Below are 20654 nucleotides of genomic sequence, written 5' to 3'. Positions count from 1 at the left end.
ATGTACTGTTGACTGACTAACTGCCAACCCCTAGGGGCGGTTCTCTGTGATTTTGAACAACCATACCTTGTTTTACAGAGGGGGAATGTCTGTTGAAAGGCAGCTGGTGAGCTTGAGATCTCTCAGATTTTCCCATGGGGCACATTTTATGAGTTGGCGAAGAGGGAGATTGGACTAAAATAATTGTTTTGGTCCAGGGTGGTGTGTAGGCAAGAAGACCTAGGTCGGCTTGGGCAAGGGATTTGTGCTAGATTAAATAAATGTGTAATTTATTAAAATTCCTCAAAATATATTCGATAGATTTAGAAAATTTTGGTCCTACTTCTGGATCTCTCCAGTTACCCTAATTTCAAAAGGAACATAATGTTTCTATAGTCAGAACAAGCTACACAGTGTCATTCCCCTTCTGGAAATCAAAAAAGTGTGCTTGCCCATACTTCCTCCCAACACTCAGCACCCTCCCCTTCCAATGCAGGTGGTGGTGAATGCCTTGGTGGGCGCCATCCCCTCCATCATGAATGTGCTGCTGGTGTGTCTCATCTTCTGGCTGATTTTCAGCATCATGGGAGTTAACCTATTTGCGGGAAAGTACCACTACTGCTTTAATGAGACTGCTGAAGAGCGATTTGAAATTGACATTGTCAACAATAAAACTGATTGTGAAAAGCTCATGGAGGGGAACAATACAGAAATCAGATGGAAGAATGTGAAGATCAACTTCGATAACGTTGGGGCAGGATATTTGGCGCTGCTTCAGGTGGTGAGTATGGTTATTTCTTCTGTCCTATGAAATTCAGGTGGGTAGCAGGAATCTTACCTGGTTCCTTCTCCGCCCTGCTTCCAGAATCAAGGTGATTCCTAGTAGGTCACACGGAGCCGTGTCATTTCCCAAGTAGTTCCAGGGAGACACCTTCCCTGAGTACTCTGACTTCTCCAAGACCTCACTCAAAGGGAATCTCTCACTGCTCTGAGGCTGAGCAACAAAAAAGGTTCCTGCAGCATGATGAAGTTGCAGAGCGATCACTTTCTCTCTCCAGGACAGAGTATATAGTTAAAGAGGGAAAAAATAAAGATAAGTGCGTAGACCAAAAAAAAGCGATGGTAGTTTTGATGGAGCAGGACAATTCTATGTAACAGCTGCGCTGGCGGTAAAGGGAAAATGTGGCGGTGCTGTGGTGCTGCCCCTCCTGTCAGCTCCAGAGAAAGGTCTCTGTGTGTCCCAGTGAGAAAGGGCTTTCGTCATCAAGTAACTGTTCCGCTGTGCCTAGTTTCCTCTTCCTCTCTCGCCAGTTTTTTGGAACGTTTTACAAGACTCTGTCATGCAGTGAAGGTTCCTAGGCTTCGGAATCAGACAGATGTAGGTTTGAGCCACACATATTTATTGGATATGTAATCTTAGACAAATCACTCAGCCTCTGTGAGTCTGTTTCTTCATCTGTTAAATGTGTACAATCGTACCTTACACGATTGTAAAGAAGTTTCATGATAGTTTATTACAATTTCTTTGCACAGCGCCTGGCATGTAGCAGTGCTTAATTAATGGCATTTGCAATTATGTGTTTTTATTACTATTACAAGTGTGTCTCCATCATATAATTTTTGGGTGAATTAAATATGATAATGCAGGGGAAGCTCTCAACTCATCCTTACGTATTAAGCACTTCTGTTAGCTAGTAGTAGGAGGCAGGGTTAATGGAATGGGCAGTGCTTCGTTTCACTCCCAAGGACTTTGTTCTATCCCAGTTCAAGAAATCGAACCCGCAAATTGAATCTGAATTGGAGCAGCTCCAGGAGACCCATGCACATCAACCAGCCCGTCGGACACTGTATTCAGACCCCCACCATATGCAAGGTGCCGCATTTGGCACCAGAGCCCTCAGATCAATAAAGAACTGCCCATGCTCTGAAAAAACTTAGAATCTGGTTAAGTAAACAAAACAAATAGGATGTAAATAAAACATGGAAAGTTTTAATTGGTTACCTATGTTTGTTTCAAAACCAGCTTAGATATGCCAGATTGAGGAGTAAAATTGGGAAGGGGCTGCCTAGGCTGAAGCCAGTATTGCCTGTACCATAGGCGAAACATGTATGTATTAGTACGGGGGAAGTTCTGGCCTTGTTTGTTTGTTTGTTTCTGTTTTTAATGCAGCTATGAATTTTCCAGACCCCAGGGCCTAACGCCTTTTTAAAAAGTGGTTCCTCTAAGTTCTAAGTGTGCTCAGTGGATTGCATACTTAGAACTTAGTATGTACTTAGTATGCATACTCAGGGGATTGCACTGGTGCTTGTTCGTAAATATAGTGTGCCTGCCCCAGCTTTAGGCAACCTTCTCAGGCCCGTTTTAATGACCTTTTATGAAAGTATTGGTCCAATTACCGCTGCCAAAATGTTTCTCTGATGTTTCCAGGGACTTAGATAAACCTCCCTTGGGACCTGTACTGATAAACAGAAAATTGCGTGTCCATGTGAGGCTGCACCCAAACTCCCTGTCTTGTGTTCTCACTGAACCCAAACCTGGCTTCTTGGCCCCTTGTTTAAACTCCCACCCACCCTCGCAGGCACCGTCTAATGACTGACTCTGTTTGCCAGGCAACCTTCAAAGGCTGGATGGACATCATGTATGCAGCTGTAGATTCCCGAAAGGTAAGGATGCTCCTGATGAAACCACAGCCTTCTTAGATGTCTAGAAAGCAAGCAGCCTGGTGGGTCTCATCAGGAAAGAAGGGAGGCTTAGAACATTTTTGCTCGTTTTGTTGGCTGTGGGGCACTTCCCCCTCTCAGTGCATCATCACTCTCTCACACTGACTGCAGGTGGTCAGGCTGTTGCATTGAGCCTAGCCCAGGGGGGCTGGCTACTTTTCACTGCTGCTTTGAAGTAAGAGTGGCTCCTAGCAGCCTCCCCTCCTCCTCACTTCATGATTTGCATATTCTCCACCTCAGTCATGCAGGAATAACCTGAGCACAGGGCCCACCAGTGTGAAGGAGACAGGTAGAGAGAGCCTAAGGCTCCCCAACCCCAACTGATGGCCTTGGCAATGTCAGAAATGCCCACCTGAGCCCCAAGCTAGGAGCTGACTCTCTTCCTTTTTCTCCTGCCCTTTGACAGCCTGAGGAGCAGCCTAAGTATGAGGACAACATCTACATGTACATCTACTTTGTCATCTTCATCATCTTCGGCTCCTTCTTCACCCTGAACCTGTTCATTGGTGTCATCATTGATAACTTCAATCAACAAAAGAAAAAGATAGGTCTCCTCCCCTCATTGCCAGTGGTCAGGGGTCAACCCAGACGAGGGACAGATCTCTCTGTGTCTCTGTTCCTATCTCTAGAGAGGTGACACCTCTCTTCCTCTAAAATCCATGTGATCACCTTGCTTGTCCCACTGTACATTAGCCCCAACCAACTCTTTCTGTCGAGGGCTGGATTTCACAGTACATGGTTTACCACATTTACTAGCAATCTTGTTCTTGAGGCCTTTTACTGGTTCTGGCCTCCTGCCAGAGGGAGGCAGGGTAGGAGAGGGTCTAGTGACAGAGGTGAAAAGGAAAGCAAATGAATAGCTGTAGTGAGCAGTAGAAATTGTCTAGACTTGTAACTATCCATGAGAGACCATCCTTAAAAAGTTCACTTCCATACCTGTCCCAGACAGTTAACAGTTTTCCAAAGCAAATTGAAAAGGTTGCTCTTATTATTCATCTTATAAATCAAGTCTGTCCCAACAAACTCCAAGGAACTCCCCAAATTGTTTTCTTGCACCAGAATTTGTAAATTTTTAATGTCAGAAATAAATGGGCCATTAGCCAGGAGTTGAAAATCCTTTTATTTTAAAATGGGCTTTTTTTTTCCTCCTAGAATTTTGTCAAGAAAGAGGGCCGAAAAAAATTTAGGAACCAGTGAGGTGTGACTGTCTTCAGAGTCCTTGCTCTCGGGTCTGACCCCTCCCTGAAAGTCTGTAGCTGGGTAGTTCATTTCCTTCCTAGCAGATCTCAGAAAACCCAAGCTGAAAACAAGGCAGATGTCTCTTTGAATTACAGTAGTGGTCCCAGGTCGACCTCACTCTGGGACCACTGTTAACTAAAGTGACCGTGGGAAAGGGAAGGGGAGGAGTCTCCCTCAGTGCTCGGCGTTGAACCCTAGGTTCCAACCCCGCGGCGCTTGAGAGCCCGTTGTAATTGCTCGTTCTCTTTTTCCCTCCTTTACTTTGGAGGTCAGGACATCTTCATGACTGAAGAACAGAAGAAGTACTACAATGCCATGAAAAAGCTGGGCTCAAAGAAACCGCAGAAACCCATTCCCCGCCCTGTGGTGAGTGCATTAGTGCAGGCCGAGGGCAGAGGGAGACCCGTTATGGACAAAGATACTGATAGGGCTACTGCAAAGGAAGGAACGGGGTAGGTGATGGGCTGCCTGTGCCCTCTAATCCTCTGCTAGCCACCCCATCCAGAAGATCTGAGAACAGCAGAAGAACAGGGATTAAGGTATGGGATGGCTTTTACATTCGTGCTTGACCTTGCCTTTGAGCCTTTCTTGGGCAACAGCAGATATTTGGCATCTTAACCACACCCTCTGTGGCCCTGGCAGAGAAATGTTTTAAGAGACAAATAAACATTCACAGGGAAAAGTGAAAGTGAAAGCTGATTTCTTTCCTGCCGGTATGAGATAGGTTTGGTCATTATTTTTTTAGCTCTCTACCTAACAGGTCAGTCTTTGCAAGGATGTGCCTAGAAGCTAAAATAATGCTTCTGGCTATTTGTGGGAGCAGAAGACGGTGAAACTAGGGGCATCTGAAGTCCTGATTGTGTCCTTGAACAGCACCTTTTGTGAACCAGAATCGGGGACTGGGATTCTGCTCTACCCTTCTGTTGGTGGTAGTCCCCTTGCTTCGGAAAAGGAGATGCTCCTGAAGCCATGTAGCCAGCTGGGTGGGACACAGGCCCCACAGACCAGGCTCTAAGTTTCTTCTTCTGTAACTTGCATGTAAAGTAACTTAAAAAAAACAAACAAAACAAAATAGCAGAACTCTTAAAATAGAAGCTTTCCTGGCAATCTCTTTTGTAAAAATAAAAGTGGGGCTACTTTGTTTGAATCAAGAGTGGGGGTCCCAGAGTACTTTTCCTACTCACCCCTCACCTGGCATACTCGCCTCACCAAATTCTGAGGCAAGGGAGACTCTCGGGCTTTGCGGAACTTGGTGTTTGAAAACCACCAAGGCAAAGTAATTCTGAGAATAAGCAGCGGCTCCAGTGCCTAGGTACTTTTTTAAAAACTGGGGAGATCTTAAGAAAATGAATGATTTTTCTTTCCTTGTTAGTTTCCATTCTGGAGTAGAAATGGGACCAAAAGGAGTGGAAGAGGGTTTCCATTTCTAAAGTTCTGTTCAGTACTCGTTTGCACGAGGGAACCTGAGTGTATTTTCTTCAACACTAAAATATAAAAACTTAGTGTGGTAGGAAACATTAATAGTGACCAGCACTGATCCAGCAAATATAGGAGGCCCTCCAATGACATTCTTTTGTTCAACAATGGTTTCTATAACATTGATGATATGCGTAGAAGCTTAACTCTTGTTTGTATCAATTAGCCGATGGTGAAATTGGTTTTGTTACACATCACGTCACTTAAAGTCACAGAACCTGTTGACATTAAGTGAGGACTTACTGTAGCTACAGATCTCCTACTGTGTACCAGGCACTAAACATACGGCGATGAACAAAATTTAGACACTGCTGTCATGGAGCTTATAATATACCGTGGGGATAGAGATAAATAAGTAAGCAAACAGCCCTTATAAAATGTGCGTTGTTGTGAGTAAAAGTTAACTGGAGGGCCGTGACAGGGGAGAGTGGGGCCTTAGGGTGGGGGAATCTACTTCCAAAGAGTAGTCAGAGAGAGCCTCACTAAGGAGGGTCTACTTGAGTGGATGAGAAGCATCTGAAATTGGGGGGAAGGAGATCCTAGAAAAGTAAATGAGGCCCTAAAAGCAGGAAGTGGTGTGGCCAGTGGCGGTGAGCCAGAGGAAGGCACACGAGATGAGCAGGAGTAGCCCGTGAAAAGCATTTTGTAAACCAGGTTAACAGGAATTGTGTTGTGTTGTGTTGTTTCAATGACCAACTATTGAAAGGTTGTAAGTGGAAGAACGATGTGATTCATTTATGTTTTTAAATAATCACACTTGCTGCTGTGTGGAGATTGCATTGGAGGAGGGCAGGAGAGGGAGCAGGTTAGGGACTCTTCTGGAAGTCCAGATGAAAGAAGATGGTGGCTAAGGCTAGAGTAGGGCCACTGGAAGTGGGATGAAGTAGATGAACTCAGTTTATGTTTCTGGAGAAAGAATCAGTAAGATCTGCGGTGGATTGGATGGAGGGCAGGAGATGAGGGAGAGGAAGGAGACGAGGATGGCCCTCCAGTTTCTGGCTGAAGAGACTGGGTGAGTGAGTGAAGTGAGGGAGAGACAAGTTGGGGGAGGGGCAGGGACAGGACTTAGTTCTGCTTTGGACTTGTTACGTTTGAGATGCTTATGAGTCATCAAGGAAAGATGTCAAGTAAGCAACACAGGAATTCAGAGGGAAGATATGAGCTGAGAAGAAGGACCATGAGAAAGTACGTAGATATTATGTAAGCACTAGAAATATATGAGCTCTCCTAGGGAGAAAGCATAGGGAAAGAAGAGATTAAGTAACAGAAGAAATGGCTGGCAAATGAGACTAAGAAGGAGCAGCCAGACAGGTGGGGAGACATCCAGAAGTGGTGGTGGTATAGGCGCAAAAGAGAAGAGTGGCAATTTGCGAAAGCTCTCAGTGTGGTGATGTTGATGCAGGGCCTGTCCACACCCCTGGCACCCTGGCAGAGCGGCAGGGCCGAGCTGGCTGGTGTTAGAGAAGAGAAAGCAGAGCACTCCAATCAACAGGGTGGTGGCTTCCAGTCTGCTTAGAGGCGTTCATGAACCCTTTTATGTCTTTCTTCCTCCTCTGTCCCGTCCCAGAACAAAATCCAAGGTATCGTCTTTGATTTTGTCACTCAGCAAGCCTTTGACATTGTTATCATGATGCTCATCTGCCTTAACATGGTGACAATGATGGTGGAGACAGATACTCAGAGCAAGCAGATGGAGAACATCCTCTACTGGATTAACCTGGTCTTCGTCATCTTCTTCACTTGCGAGTGTGTGCTCAAAATGTTTGCCTTGAGGCACTACTACTTCACCATTGGCTGGAACATCTTCGACTTCGTGGTAGTCATCCTCTCCATTGTGGGTGAGTGGGGCAGGTGGGGAAGGGAGGACAGGCCCTGTGTGGCCTTGAGGACAAAATTCCTGGGAGAGAAGGAGCGTCACAGGTCTGAAGTGCAGGCTGGCCGCTCTTGTAGCTCAAGCCCTTGTGCCATCTCGTGGGCCTGCCCAGCACGGTACGTGGTCAGTGCCTTTCTGTTGAGTGTTGATAGTAGTCTTGGACTGTAAATTCTGGTTGCAGGGAGGGGGGCGGGGAATGATTAGAAAAGGCAGTGAAAAAAAAAATCCTCTGGTGAGGATTAAAAAAAAAACTTTGTAAGAATATGGCCACAATAGCAGTATAAAATTGAAAAAAGGAAAGGTAAGATATTGTTAGCTGAATATTAATGAAACAGCCTAGGACATTGCTAGTGGAAATGACGGTGGCCGTGCTGATGACGATGGCAGTGCTCATTTTTCTGTGCGCCAGGTACGGTTTGAGAGATTCTTCACTTGCGTTTTTGATCCTCACAGCAGCCCAGGAAGCTGGCCTTTGTTATCTTCACTGTAAAGACGTTAAGGTGGTTCAGTTCAGAGGTGGCAAAGGCAGAACTCAAGTTGGTTTTTTAAATGCAACTGTGTGGCACTTTGCTTCAACCTAAAGGCATGAAAGGGGCGATGTCCTGGCAGACAGAAGAAATGCTGTCGTATCGTTTGCCCTCCCGGAGGGTTTCTTTGCCTTCCCGAAAGGCATTCTGAATGGTGAAGCACTGCCTCGGCAGGTTCGATGACTTAGGCTAGCAGAGAGTGCACAAGACCCCTGGGAACCAGCTCCAGAGCTCTGGTGGCCAGGCCAGGTTAGCGAGGTGGTGGCTGTGGGCAACAGAAGACAGCTGGCATTCACCTTGGCCTGTGCTGCTTTCTAGTTCCATCCTCAGGAGAAGCATGTCCAAACGTGTGCTGATACATGGAACACTGATCCCACCTATCTGTCCCCAAGGAAAGAATCCCATGATGAAATTACTCTGGGCAACACTGTACGTTAAACTTCCTTGTGAGGGTCACAGAGCACAGTAGCCTAGAGAAGGCTCTTGGGAGTCCTGCAGTAAAGAATTTTTTAATACAGCCCTGGCTGGTGTGGCTCAGTGGATTGATTGAGTGCTGGCCTGCGAACTAGAGGGTCACCAGTTCGATTCCCAGTCAGGGCACATGCCTGGGTTGCAGGCCAGGTCCTCAGCAGGGGGCGTGCTAAAGGCAACCACACATTGATGTTTCTCTCCCTCTTTTTCTCCCTCCCTTCCCCTCTCTCTAAAAATTAATAAATAAAATCTTTTTTTAAAAAAGAATTGTTTAATACACCATCCCTCCTTTTTTTGATCACAACACCCTTTTTCAAATTGTAGTAATGATATCTTACATTTTAATGGAATACACTATGTGCTGGTCACCACTCTAAGTGCCTTACCTGTTTTAATTTATATTACATACCCCTCACACCAACCCTGTAAGGCTCAGTAAGCACAGAGCAGTTCCCAAGACATGGGACTGGTAAGTGAGCAAGCGGGGTCCCCGCTCAGCCCCCATTCTCAAATCCACACTCCTAACCTCCCACAAAACACACATCAGGCAATGCTGCCCTTGCCCACTGTGCTTGACCTTTCTCTGCCCGCCTATCATTGAGTGGGTGGGAAACCTGAAGACCAAAGCCATGGCCCTGTTCTCAGGGGTACTTGCAAATAAAGATTTTGATGATTGCAATTTTTTTTAACCCTCACCTGAGGATACACTTTTTTATTGCTTCAGAGAGCTGAAGGGGGTGGGGGAGGAGAGAGAAAGAAACTTCGATGTGAGAGAAATACCGATCATTCGCCTCCCGTAAACACCCAGATGAAGGATCGAACCCACAACCCTTCGGTGTACAGGACAGTGCTCCAACTAACTGAGCCACACTGGCCAGGGCAATGATTAGAATTTTTATTCAATATCATGAATGTGTTCAGAAACAAAAGAATAGAAATTATCTTTTTAAATTAAGGGGATATGGGATAAAACTAGCCCTGGAACCTCCGAAAGGACCCCTTAAATAGTATTCCTACAGCCTGGGCTGCGGTCTGTCCCATCTCTCTCTCCTTTTCTCTGGGACACATGCATACTCATCCTACAAAGCCTCGCTCGGGCATCTTCTTTCTGAAGCCTTACTTGCCCACCATACATGGAATGCAAGTATTACATATTGAAATATATCGCCTAACTTCTATGGTCACTGGTTATGGCTGAATGGAGAACTGAAAAAAAGAGAGCTGAGAAGTCATCTTGGGTCCTGGCTGTGGTAGAGATTTTCTTGAACGCTCAAACACCCCATGGAATCCTAGCTCCAGACAAAGCCCCAGGAGGTTATCTGGTCTACTTTGAACTAACTTACTGCATCTCGTGTCTTCCTCAAAGAATCCTTACCTAGCTTCGAACCTTCAAATAACGGGATTCCGTAGCCTTCTGCAGTTCGTTACCCCAATATTTAGGAATCCCTATGATTGAAAGATTCTTTGTTTAAAGTAAATCCCTCATGTCAGTTGAAGCCCATGTTGCCTCCCCAGCAGGACAGGGCCCCGAAGGGACAGACCCGGTATTGTCTTCCCCGCAGCTGTCATTGCCCAACCTTTTCATCTCCTCTTCCTTCTGCGGCCCCTCGCTGGGTTCCCATTATTGCTCTGTCCTTTGAAGGCGAGTGGTCTGGTGGAAGTGGACCCCTGGCTGAATGTGAACAGAAAAAAAGCCCCCTGGTTTGCACATTTTCACCATCTACCTTTACTTCCTACTAATGCCTTGACATTTTTATCTGCTGATACAGATTTTAAAAGTTAGAAGCTCTGAGTTAAAAGCCACTCATGAGCGGTCTCTTTAGTGTTGTAGATTCATTTGGTGGGGTAGTGACATGGAGCAATGAGGAACCAAAAAGACTTTATGGCCCGGTCAGGAAGCTCAGCTGGTTAGAGCATCGTCCGCATGAGCCAGGGTTGCAGGTTTGATTCCCGGTCTACCAACGAGTGCCCTCGTGGAACAACAAATCAATGTTTCCCTCTCTCTCTCTTCTCTCTCTCCTCTCTCCCTGCTCCCTCTCCCTTTTTCTTTCTCTGCCTCCCCCTTCCTCTCTCTAAAAAATCAATAAATAAAATTTTTTTTTAAGATTTTATTTATTGATTTTTTTTTTTAGAGAGAGGGGAAGGAAAGGAGGAAGAGAGAGATAAAAACATCAATGTGAGAGAGAAACATCAACCAGTCACCTCTCATACATACCCCCACCAGGGATGAACCCCCACCCCAGGCATGTGCCCTGACTGGGAGTCAAACCAGCGTCCTTTTGCTTTGCGGGATGGCGCCCAATCACTGAGCCACACGAGTCAGAGCAAATTTTTTTTTTTAATGTCTGTTTAGATCCAGGAAGAAGATACTTTGAAAATTGGTGGTCTTATCAGAATGACTAAGACATCACAGCCGAAGGGCAGTGAGGTCATAGGCTGGAGCGAGGCCCTCCCATTCATTACCTGTGGATGTGGAGATTTGATAGTGTTTTAGAGAGGAACCTGTAACACCTCGGGGAGCAATACATGCACAAATATGAAAAAATCAAATTATCCTTGAGTGGAAAAAGAGACAAATGAGGACTTACCTGTTGATGAAATTCAACCATTATCATGAATAATCTAAAATTATTTTAACATCAGAGACCAGTCTCACAATGTTAAGTCTCAAAAGCAAGTTAGAGATCTAAAAAAATTGATCTAAAAAGATGGATACATTTTCATTCCCTAAGCATGGTAAGATGCTACCTGTGTGTTATTCATGGGCTCACACATGACAAAACCATAGAGACGCCACAACATACCACCTTCAGGATTGTGGTTGCTTCTGGGGATGAAGAGGAAGCAAATTTGGTGAATGATGGCACCTCTTAAATCTGGGTGTTATGGACATAAGTGTCTGTTTTATTGTTTTCTCTTCTTTTTATATGTTTGAAACATGATTTTTTTTTCTTATCATGAGAGTTCAGATTGAATAGTAAGGCACTCATTCTATAAAGTCCTTTGAACTTAAGGATTCCATAATGCCAGGTGACATAAGTAAAGAGAAAGGACGTCTCCAGTATCAGTAACATATCTTCTTCTGCTCCTCTTCTTAGGAATGTTCCTGGCTGATATAATTGAGAAATACTTTGTTTCCCCAACCCTATTCCGAGTCATCCGATTGGCCCGTATTGGGCGCATCTTGCGTCTGATCAAAGGTGCCAAAGGGATTCGTACCCTGCTCTTTGCCTTAATGATGTCCTTGCCTGCTCTGTTCAACATCGGCCTTCTGCTCTTCCTGGTCATGTTCATCTTCTCCATTTTTGGGATGTCCAATTTTGCATATGTGAAGCACGAGGCTGGCATTGATGACATGTTCAACTTTGAGACCTTTGGCAACAGTATGATCTGCCTCTTTCAGATCACAACCTCGGCTGGGTGGGATGGTCTGCTGCTGCCCATCCTAAACCGGCCCCCTGACTGCAGCCTGGAAAAAGAACACCCAGGGAGCAACTTTAAGGGAGACTGCGGGAACCCCTCAGTGGGCATCTTCTTCTTTGTAAGCTACATCATCATCTCCTTCCTAATTGTTGTGAACATGTACATTGCCATCATCTTGGAGAACTTCAGTGTAGCCACAGAGGAAAGTGCAGACCCTCTAAGTGAGGACGACTTTGAGACCTTCTATGAGATCTGGGAGAAGTTTGACCCTGATGCCACCCAGTTCATCGAGTACTGTAAGCTGGCAGACTTTGCAGATGCCTTGGAGCATCCTCTCCGAGTGCCCAAGCCCAACACCATTGAGCTCATTGCCATGGATCTGCCCATGGTCAGCGGGGATCGTATCCACTGCTTGGACATCCTTTTTGCCTTCACCAAGCGGGTCCTGGGAGACAGCGGGGAGCTGGACATCCTCCGGCAGCAGATGGAGGAGCGGTTCGTGGCGTCTAATCCTTCCAAAGTGTCTTACGAGCCAATCACAACCACGCTGCGGCGCAAGCAGGAGGAGGTGTCTGCAGTGGTCCTGCAGCGCGCCTACCGGGGACATTTAGCAAGGCGGGGCTTCATTTGCAAAAAGACAGCTTCCAATAAGCTGGAGAATGGAGGCACACACCGGGAGAAAAAGGAGAGCACCCCGTCCACAGCCTCCCTCCCATCCTATGACAGTGTGACTAAACCTGAAAAGGAGAAACAGCAGCGGGCAGAGGAAGGAAGAAGGGAAAGAGCCAAAAGACAAAAAGAGGTCAGAGAATCCAAGTGTTAGAAGAAAGCAAAAATTAAATATTGTACAGATTTAAAACTTGCAAGTGAAAGATTGTTTACAAACTTCCTGAATATTACCAATGCAGAACAGCTGTGGAGACACTTTACCCTGAAGACCTATACCAAACGTAGTCTGCTTACCATGCACCACAGCTGCATCTGGAGCAGTGACCTGCCCGGGGCAAAGGACCCTGCTCCCTGGGCTCACAGATTTTCTAATGCTTGGGCAGGTGGTTACTGCATGTTCCACATCAGTCAATGCAACTTAGGACAAAACTAAACAGGATACAAAAACAGAGGAGAGGCTGCCGGAACCAGCATATTTCCGTTGCAGCCAAATGGATTTTATTTTTTTCATTTCGTTGATTCTCAGAAGCAGAAAGTATCACTTTAAAAGTTTGTTTGTTCATGCAAACTATATTTACATTCGTACATTAGTTAAGCTAAGCAGCAAAAAGAAAACACACACATACTCACATTTAGCCCATGTCATTTAATTGTCAGTTTCTTTGACATAAACCGCATCTTCTCCACATGGGCTTCACGTGGTTTGGAGATGGGTGGGGGAAAACAATCAGGTTTCTTCAGGCTGAGGAGGACTTGCTCAGGCCGATTCCAAACATTGTGCTTGTTCAATGCATAGAAATGATTTGCATGATGGCATGCCGTGATCAGAAGTCATGCATGAGAACCATACACCACAGGACACTACTGATCCTCTCCCCTGCCCTGGGTCAGCCTTGGGACAGGACCCAGCCCTGCACCGTTCACTGTATTTGGAGAAAAAATGGTAAGAGTTCCACACCCGCTGCAATTCTTTATGAATTCATAGAAGTCTTTCATACACCTTCTGGGTAGGGAAACATAACCAACCAATTGACCACCACCAACAGAAACAAACCCAGTCCAACAAGCAGATGGATCCGTTGTGTATGTGTTTAACAGACATCTCTAACATACAGCCATTGTTGCACATTTTGAAAGACGAACTGTTTAATGCTGCTCCGTGTCCCGTATGTGGGGAAACTTTGATCTCAAATGGCTTGTATTAATAATGTCACTGTAAAACCAAATCCTAGGGCTAAAAACAAAAATCAAAAAAAAAGTTCATTTGTATTTTGCAATATTTATGATGATTGTTTAGCCTTCATACTGGAGAACTGACACTAATTTGGGGTAGAGGTAAAAATGCTATTCATAGTAGCATGTTATCTCTAGGGGGTAATTTAGGGAACTTAAAGCCACCTTTCGTTGGGGGTTAAGGGGTGCTCATTTCATTTAGTATCACATCCTTTTGCATTATGGCTTCCTCTGGGCTTGGGTCCACGTGGAGAGGGGTTCAGATATTGTGCACAGGCCTCTCTTCTACAGAGGGGCTGTCACAAGCTCACACACTGCATGATTCCTCTTGCCTCCATCGCATTTCCACCAAGCAGGGCCTCCCCCACTCACAGAGGTGGGTGAGGGCAGCAGCACTGGGGCTGTGGCTGCGGTTTCTTTCATTTACCGTTAGAATAAGCCGTCACTGGTGGGACCTGAGGTAGAGATGGAGCCGCCTCTGAACCAAGCCCACTTGGTTTCTTTATTGCACCGGTTCTCATGAGAAAGTGATTTGATATTAATTCTTAGACGTTCCAGCTTCCCCCAGCGCGTTTCCTTTCAGCCGGTTTTGCCGTCTGCTTAGCGACCTGCCCATTGTCATTGAAGGGTGGCTTTGGGGGGAGCATCCTATCTTCCATTCCATCTCCTGCTTTAGGGAAGGCAGTTTTTAGTCCAGGGGTTTCTCATCTGATGACTAGATTTCAAAGCCAAGATGCTGCAGTTGAGTATGTGAGGAAGTCTATACAAAGACTGAGGAGAGATTTTGAGCTTGCAAACCAAATCAAAATAAATTCTTCCCGAACCATACAATAGAGGGGGGGAAACAACCCATAATCAGACACACCAATCTGCCTTGCAGTAGAAGCACTTTGGATGTATTTTCACAGTCCACCTGACTAGTTTTGTGTAGAACAAACTGCGGCAAGTCAGCAAGCAGAGCTTTCTGTCTTGTTGGGCCAATAGATGCTGTCCAGCTATCGTAAGCCTGCTTCTGCGGCATCACCCGTAGGACTTTTGTACTACACGCGATACCGGGTTGAGAAGGCATCTCTTTCAGTGGCCCTGCTAACTGCTAGGATGGATGTAGAGTAACATATACAAGCTGCATCGTAAACAGCACAAAACAGAAGCTGACATGTGTGGTTATTCTTTTTAAGAGAATTATAAATACTGTAATATATCATTTTATTTTATTGGCATGCCTTTTTGTAAATACAAGTTAACTTATTAAATAGGAAATGGCTTCTGGCTTCTGCCATTGTCATGTTTATTTTTATTTTTTATACTTTTCTTTCTTCTTAGAAGTTAGATGCTGTCAGCCAATGTACATCCCCAAACCAGACAGACAGACAAAAAATTTTTTATTGCTAATGGTCTTTTCCAAAACAACAACAAATATATATATTTTTGTTCCAATGTGCAATAAATTCTAACCACTTCTATGCAAGATTTGGCTAAACTTCATAATTGTTCTTAGGTCTCGAGATGGGCAACAGAGCTATTAAGATCCTGCTTGGTACCCCAAGTGCTCCGGCTCGTGATGGCATTAAGCTACTATTGATGAGGTTTTTCTGAGATCTGCCCTTTCTCCTCCCCCAGACCCTGACCCCTGCCCAGCAGGCCATCCCCGCAGTCACACACATACGTGGGCCTGGGTGTCTGACACCCGTCTGCCAGCTTCACAGGGAAGAAGCCTCCTCTACTCTATTTGAAGTTTCACTTTTACTTTTTTAACACTTCCCACCTTCTTTTCCCTCCCCACCCCCCTCTGCCCCTCCCTTGCTCACTCTCACCTGCCCTGCTCCACACTTCTTTGGTAGTAAATGACACCATCACCAGCAGTTTACACCCGCAGTTAACAGGCATTGAACTGAAAGAATCAGTGATGACGTTGCTCTGCGTCCTCCCTGAGTGGGTAAGTGGCAACGCTTTGCCAAATATTAACGAAGCCAATCAAACAGCAGCAGCAGCCACAGTATCACTGCACATATATATATATATATATAGATCTATAAATAGAATATAAATATATTTATTTTTTGTAGCCAGGTCCTTGGTGCAGTATTTATATTCCACAATCCACCTTTAAAAAAAAGGACAAAAAGCAAAAAGTCACATGTGATGCTGTTAATTTAAAATGCAGAGCCAAAGCCACTGAGCAGCAGCTGACACAGTTGCTGGTTTGTGTGAAAAACACTTTCCCCTCTTTCCTTGACCTCCTTGTTGCTTAGGATGAGGAGCTCCACAATTTAAAGCAGCGGGCGAGAGCAGGAAACACTTCCCGAGTCAGCATGACCCACTCCCACTCCTCTCCAAATGAGCCTCTTTTAGCACCAGAAGTTGACCTGGGAGAAATAAAGAAAAACTCCCAGTCAAAGCTCCTGGGACAACAGTGCCCAGAGTTCTTTTATTTTTCGCCGCAACCAGTGTAAACTTGTAACAGACCAATAGTGAAGATTAGTGTGTTAGTGAATGCATGGAGGCCAACACTGCTCTAAATGAGACATGACAAAGCGCACATCACAACTATAAGCCAAAAAGGAAACAAAATAAAAATGACCCTTTTTACTGTACAAGGGAAGCCTGTCTTGGTGTGTGTTTGTTGCTTATCTATCCCAATTCTTGAGTCCTGGGAGGGGTCTGGGAATTGGGACCTTAGTACATGTGCTGAAAGGGGAATGGGAGAGAGATCGTAGGGTCTCCAGCCAAATTCTGGCTGAGAAGTAGAGATTGGAGAGAAAAGCAAGGTCCTGACCACCCCCATCCCCATTCACCCATTGCATGTGGCATTCCTCCCCCTACTGGGCTGGTGCTTAAAGGCCCATGGAACCCCTTCCTCACCAGGTCACCTGGCAAAGCCCCCAGAGATGATGTCAGCCAACCCAAGTGGCTGACCTTTTTCACCAGTGTGTGGGAAAAAAAAACAACAAAAAACTATCCCAATGCCCCAAAGCTTGGGTGGGCATGATGCCCAACAGCCTCCACTCTGCTAGCTAATGCTGGGCCTTGCCCTCCATCACCCCACAGATAAACCAGCAGACTAGGGCTGGTCTCATTCACAATTGTGCAGGGCTGAGGGGCACCCCTCCCCTTCCCTCTCCCTGCCCTGCTTTGGGGACATCCCTCTCTAGGCCATGTCTCCCGGTCCGGGAACACTCTCAGGAGGATTCTGAAGTGCCCACTCTAGTCCACTCCAGTAGCTCCACTCTGGAGAGAGATGGCTGGTAGGTCAGTCCCCGTCCTCCCCAGGCCCCCAGCCTCCAGGCCTACTGTGGAGGTGAGATCGCCATGGGTTATGACTTTGTGACTTGAGTCCAGGGCATCTTTTGTAACGATGCCTCTTTCTTTTCTCAGATGTTGCCCAAAGTTTTGCAAAAAGCTTCGTTCATTTTCAGGTACCCCCACCCCCCAAAGAATTGGCTGCAACTAGCCATCCAGGGGGACATTAGGAGAGAAGTCTGGGTTGGGAGGGGCCCGAGGGTTTGCACAGAGTCTGCGTTGTGACTCAGCTCTATGCTTTCTTGGATTCCCTTTTCAGGATTACCAAGATTTCCTCTGTTAAAACGCTCCTGAGGCACCCCCGGCCCCTGTCCCCCACTGCTGTTTGCTGTACATAGAGGCCAAGTGGGGTGGGGTGGGCGGGTGTGCACATGTGCTGTGTGTGTGTGAAGAATGTACATAGGTAAAGGGGAGCGGGGTCCAGTGGTTCCAGAAAAGGGACAGAACTCCTGTGTTCCATCCCCAGCTCGACCGCTGGCTCGCTGTGTGGCCTTGGGCAAGTCACTTAACCTCTCTGTGCCTCAGTTTCCCTATCTGTAAAATGGGGATAATAATACTGACCTACCTCACAGGGGTGTTGTGAGGCTTTAACTAAATGTTTTGTAAAGTGTTTTGAGATACAGAGGCAAAGGCACTAGGGAAGGGCAAAGTATTATTTGGACTTAAGGAAGATGAAATGGCACCATAAACGCTGCTATTCTGAGAGCCGTTTTAAACTGCACTGCTCCAGCCAACCCCGCTTCTCATCGCCAGGACAGCAGGTCGAGAAAATATCTTTCCTTTCACTTGCTTCTGGGGTTTATGATTATTCTAGACACTTAATTTTTTTCCCTCGCTGTATCTCCTCCCCTCACCCCCTCGACTTGTTCCCTGTTCCGTTTATGCGGAAATGGCGGAAATGCTTGAGAAATGAGAATGTATAAGTGGATTGGAAGTTTATAGTCTGAAATTTCAATTTTACTTTGTACTGTACATCTTTTTACTTTAGAATTTGCAATAAAGGGTTACGTCAATCTTGTTTTCAACTCTCCTCTTGGACTGGCCTGTCATTTTGTCATTGCTCTCACACCAGCGTCCCTTAGCCAAGGGTGGATGGGAAGTCAAGCACTCCCACCCAGCAGGACCCCACAGCTGTCCTCTTGCCTTCCCCTGTGACAAGGGACACAGTCTGAGCAGTGGGTGGGAAGGGTTTGGGGCCCTGGGTACACCTTCGGGAGGCCTTGCCAGAGTGGGGAGAGAAGCTTGGGGACAGCAGCCTGTGGAAGTGGGCACACCTCTAGCTCCACACACATGCTCCAGTAGGGCCTCTGCATGAACAGAAGCCCAGCAATTTGCTCTGGTCCCCGCTCTGCTTCCCAGGCTCCCTTACTGCTGGCAGATTATTTCCTCTGGAGCTGATACTTGCAAGTCAGGCAGCTCTAGGTTCAAAAACCTAACTGTGCCTTGAGTTTTAAAAATTGGGTCAAATAGTGTATGTAAGTGCTTAGCCTAGGGCCTGGCCCCCAGTTAGTGCTCAATAAATGGTAGCTCCTGGTGGAAGAATAATTTCGAAGTAAGGAACTAACGCTGACAAGAACTGGGGAGAGGGCCTGCCTGCTCCCCCCTCCCAGACGGGCACCTGAGCCCCCCTCCCCCTTCTGTTGACAGCAGCACTCTTGACTATGCCCGTCATTTCCAACGAACTAACAAACCGATTGCTCCATGCTCGGCGAGTTTCGTGACTTTTATTATACGTCAAAGGCAGCACTCCACCAGGTCTGTGCCCGCTTCACAGCCGGGGGCACTGGGGTGAGGGAGGATCTGGCCCACCTGTAGCCCGGGCCGAGTGGGCCCAGGCCCCCGGCGACAGGAGCTGCTCTTCAGTCACGAGCGGCTTCGCCTCCCGCCACCCGTGCGCCTCGTGGGGCCTGAGCTGGGCAGGGGCAGGCGGGCCGGGGCTGCCGGGCCGCATCCCGTCGTCATCGCCGTTCGTGATCCACAGTGTCAGCAGGATGAACAGCGCCCCGGCACCCAGTGTCCCCACGAAGCCCGTGAAGAGGCCCAGCGCCAGCGGCCCGGCCCAGCCCAGAGGGCTGCGCTCATAGGGCGCCTGCGGCAGCCGCTCCAAGACCAGCTCCAGTTCATCCCAGTTGGGCTCCGGGGCCGAGGCGCGGCGGGAGCGCGCACGGCGGGAGCGCGGAGCCGGAGCGGGGCCCGGGGCGGGGGCGGGGGCGGGGGCGAGGGCGAGGGCGGGGGCGGGCGGTGCACCCGGAGGCACGTAGCCCTGCCCAAACTTGCGCAGCTGCAGCGTCGCCTGCTGGTGGAGGTTCTTGCCCAGCTCCCGGGCCACGTCCGGGCGGCCGCAGCGCCGCAGGGCCCGGGCCACACGGTCCCAGGGCAGCGTCAGGGCCTCCGCTGCCAGCCAAGCAGCCAGCCCCTCCCGGCAGCCGTCGGATACCTCCTCGGGGTCAGCCGCCGGGCCCGGTGCTTCCCGTCGCCACCGGCCCGGAGACCCCGACCTGGTCCCTGGCGGTTCGGCCCGGGCCAACCGATCCTCAGAAAGTCTGGCCAGCTCGGCCTCGACGTCGGGCTCCGGCGCCTTCAGGAGCGACTGGAAATGGCTGCACTCTTCCGGGGTCAGCAGCTCGGCCAGACGGACAGCCGTGTGAGGACCCATGGCGTCCATGGCCCCCGCCAGAACCAACACCCAGCCCCCGAGCTCCAAGGCCAGGACAAGGGCCCCAGCTGGCGCCTGCCCCGCCATCGCTGGCGGTGGCCGAACCCCGACTGTGGGGGGAAGGGCTGCTAGGAATGCCCTCGGGTGGGGGAGGGGCGCTGGCGCCCACGGATGGGGGGGCGGGAGGGGCTACCCACATTCAGCTACAGGGGCGAGGGGTCCCCAGCACCCGGGACGTGGAAAGGGGTCTCCAACGCACGCGGCCCACCCGACTGGCTAGGGTTGGTTAGACTGGCTAGGGTTGGTTAGAGGATCATTTCCCAACACCCAGAAGTTAAGAGGGAGGGTCTCACAAAACCCAGGAATGTGGAGAGTGTGGGAGGGAGGGGCTAGCGGGGCTGGCTAGTGGCGGGGCTGTCCCGCAAACGCCTCACCCGCAAACGCCTCAGATTCAGCAAGTCTGGCATCCCTTCTAACCATTCACTGCCCCTCGTCCTCCGCCCTCCCTAGAGCCCCCTAGCATCGTCTCTGATATATAATCAAGAGATCTAATCAGCATCTGAATTCTCTTACCAGGCCTTCGTGATACAGACCTTAGTTTCCCATCCTTCCTAATAGGAGGGTCCTTTTTTTTTTTTTAAGAGAGGGGAAAGGAAGGAGAAAGACATCAATGTGTGGTTGCCTCTCGCACACCCCCTACTGGGGACCTGGCCTGCAACCCAGGCATGTGCCCCGACTGGGGATTGAACCAGCGACCCTTTGGTTTGCAGACCAGCACTCAATCCACTGAGCCACACCAGCCCAGCCACAGCTGGAGGGTCCATCTATTGGACCCATATTACCTAGTGAGAAAGTACTTGGTAAAGATTTCTTGAATCTCAGTGTGTGAATTCTTAACTTTCCTATCAGTCATGTCCCGCCCCTCCCCCCCCCCAGCTCTGCACAGGCATGGATGTACCTCATGGTTTCTCCCAGTGATTCCTCCAGCCTCACTTGCCCCCACTTCAGCCCTCGTTTTATGCTCTTATGCCAAATCACACATGTGCTGCAGTTGCCAGCCTCCATAGCTTTGTCCGCTGTACCCACT

General features: G+C 48.0%; 2 protein-coding genes across 2 annotated transcripts in view; one reads left to right on the top strand and one right to left on the bottom strand.

Moving 5' to 3' along the window:
* The window catches only part of SCN8A (sodium voltage-gated channel alpha subunit 8), a 205563-nt gene extending 187656 nt beyond the window's left edge, over positions 1-17907 (top strand). The window contains exons 22-27 of the mRNA XM_071221042.1: positions 476-760; positions 2590-2643; positions 3107-3244; positions 4201-4305; positions 6983-7253; positions 11385-17907. Coding sequence (XP_071077143.1) covers positions 476-760; positions 2590-2643; positions 3107-3244; positions 4201-4305; positions 6983-7253; positions 11385-12532 — 2001 coding nt within the window. The 3' untranslated portion in view covers positions 12533-17907. The remainder of the gene's footprint in view (positions 1-475; positions 761-2589; positions 2644-3106; positions 3245-4200; positions 4306-6982; positions 7254-11384) is intronic.
* Positions 17908-18624: 717 nt separating this feature from the next.
* TMDD1 (transmembrane and death domain 1) lies at positions 18625-19654 on the bottom strand. The gene has a single exon (XM_053920956.1). It carries the CDS (start codon positions 19652-19654, stop codon positions 18680-18682), a length of 975 nt encoding a protein of 324 aa, XP_053776931.1. The 3' UTR covers positions 18625-18679.
* Between the last annotated feature and the right edge of the window lie 1000 nt (positions 19655-20654).

The sequence above is a fragment of the Desmodus rotundus genome, chromosome 3, assembly GCF_022682495.2.
Source record: "Desmodus rotundus isolate HL8 chromosome 3, HLdesRot8A.1, whole genome shotgun sequence".
NCBI lineage: Eukaryota > Metazoa > Chordata > Mammalia > Chiroptera > Phyllostomidae > Desmodus > Desmodus rotundus.
This window is presented reverse-complemented; position numbering and strand designations above follow the sequence as displayed.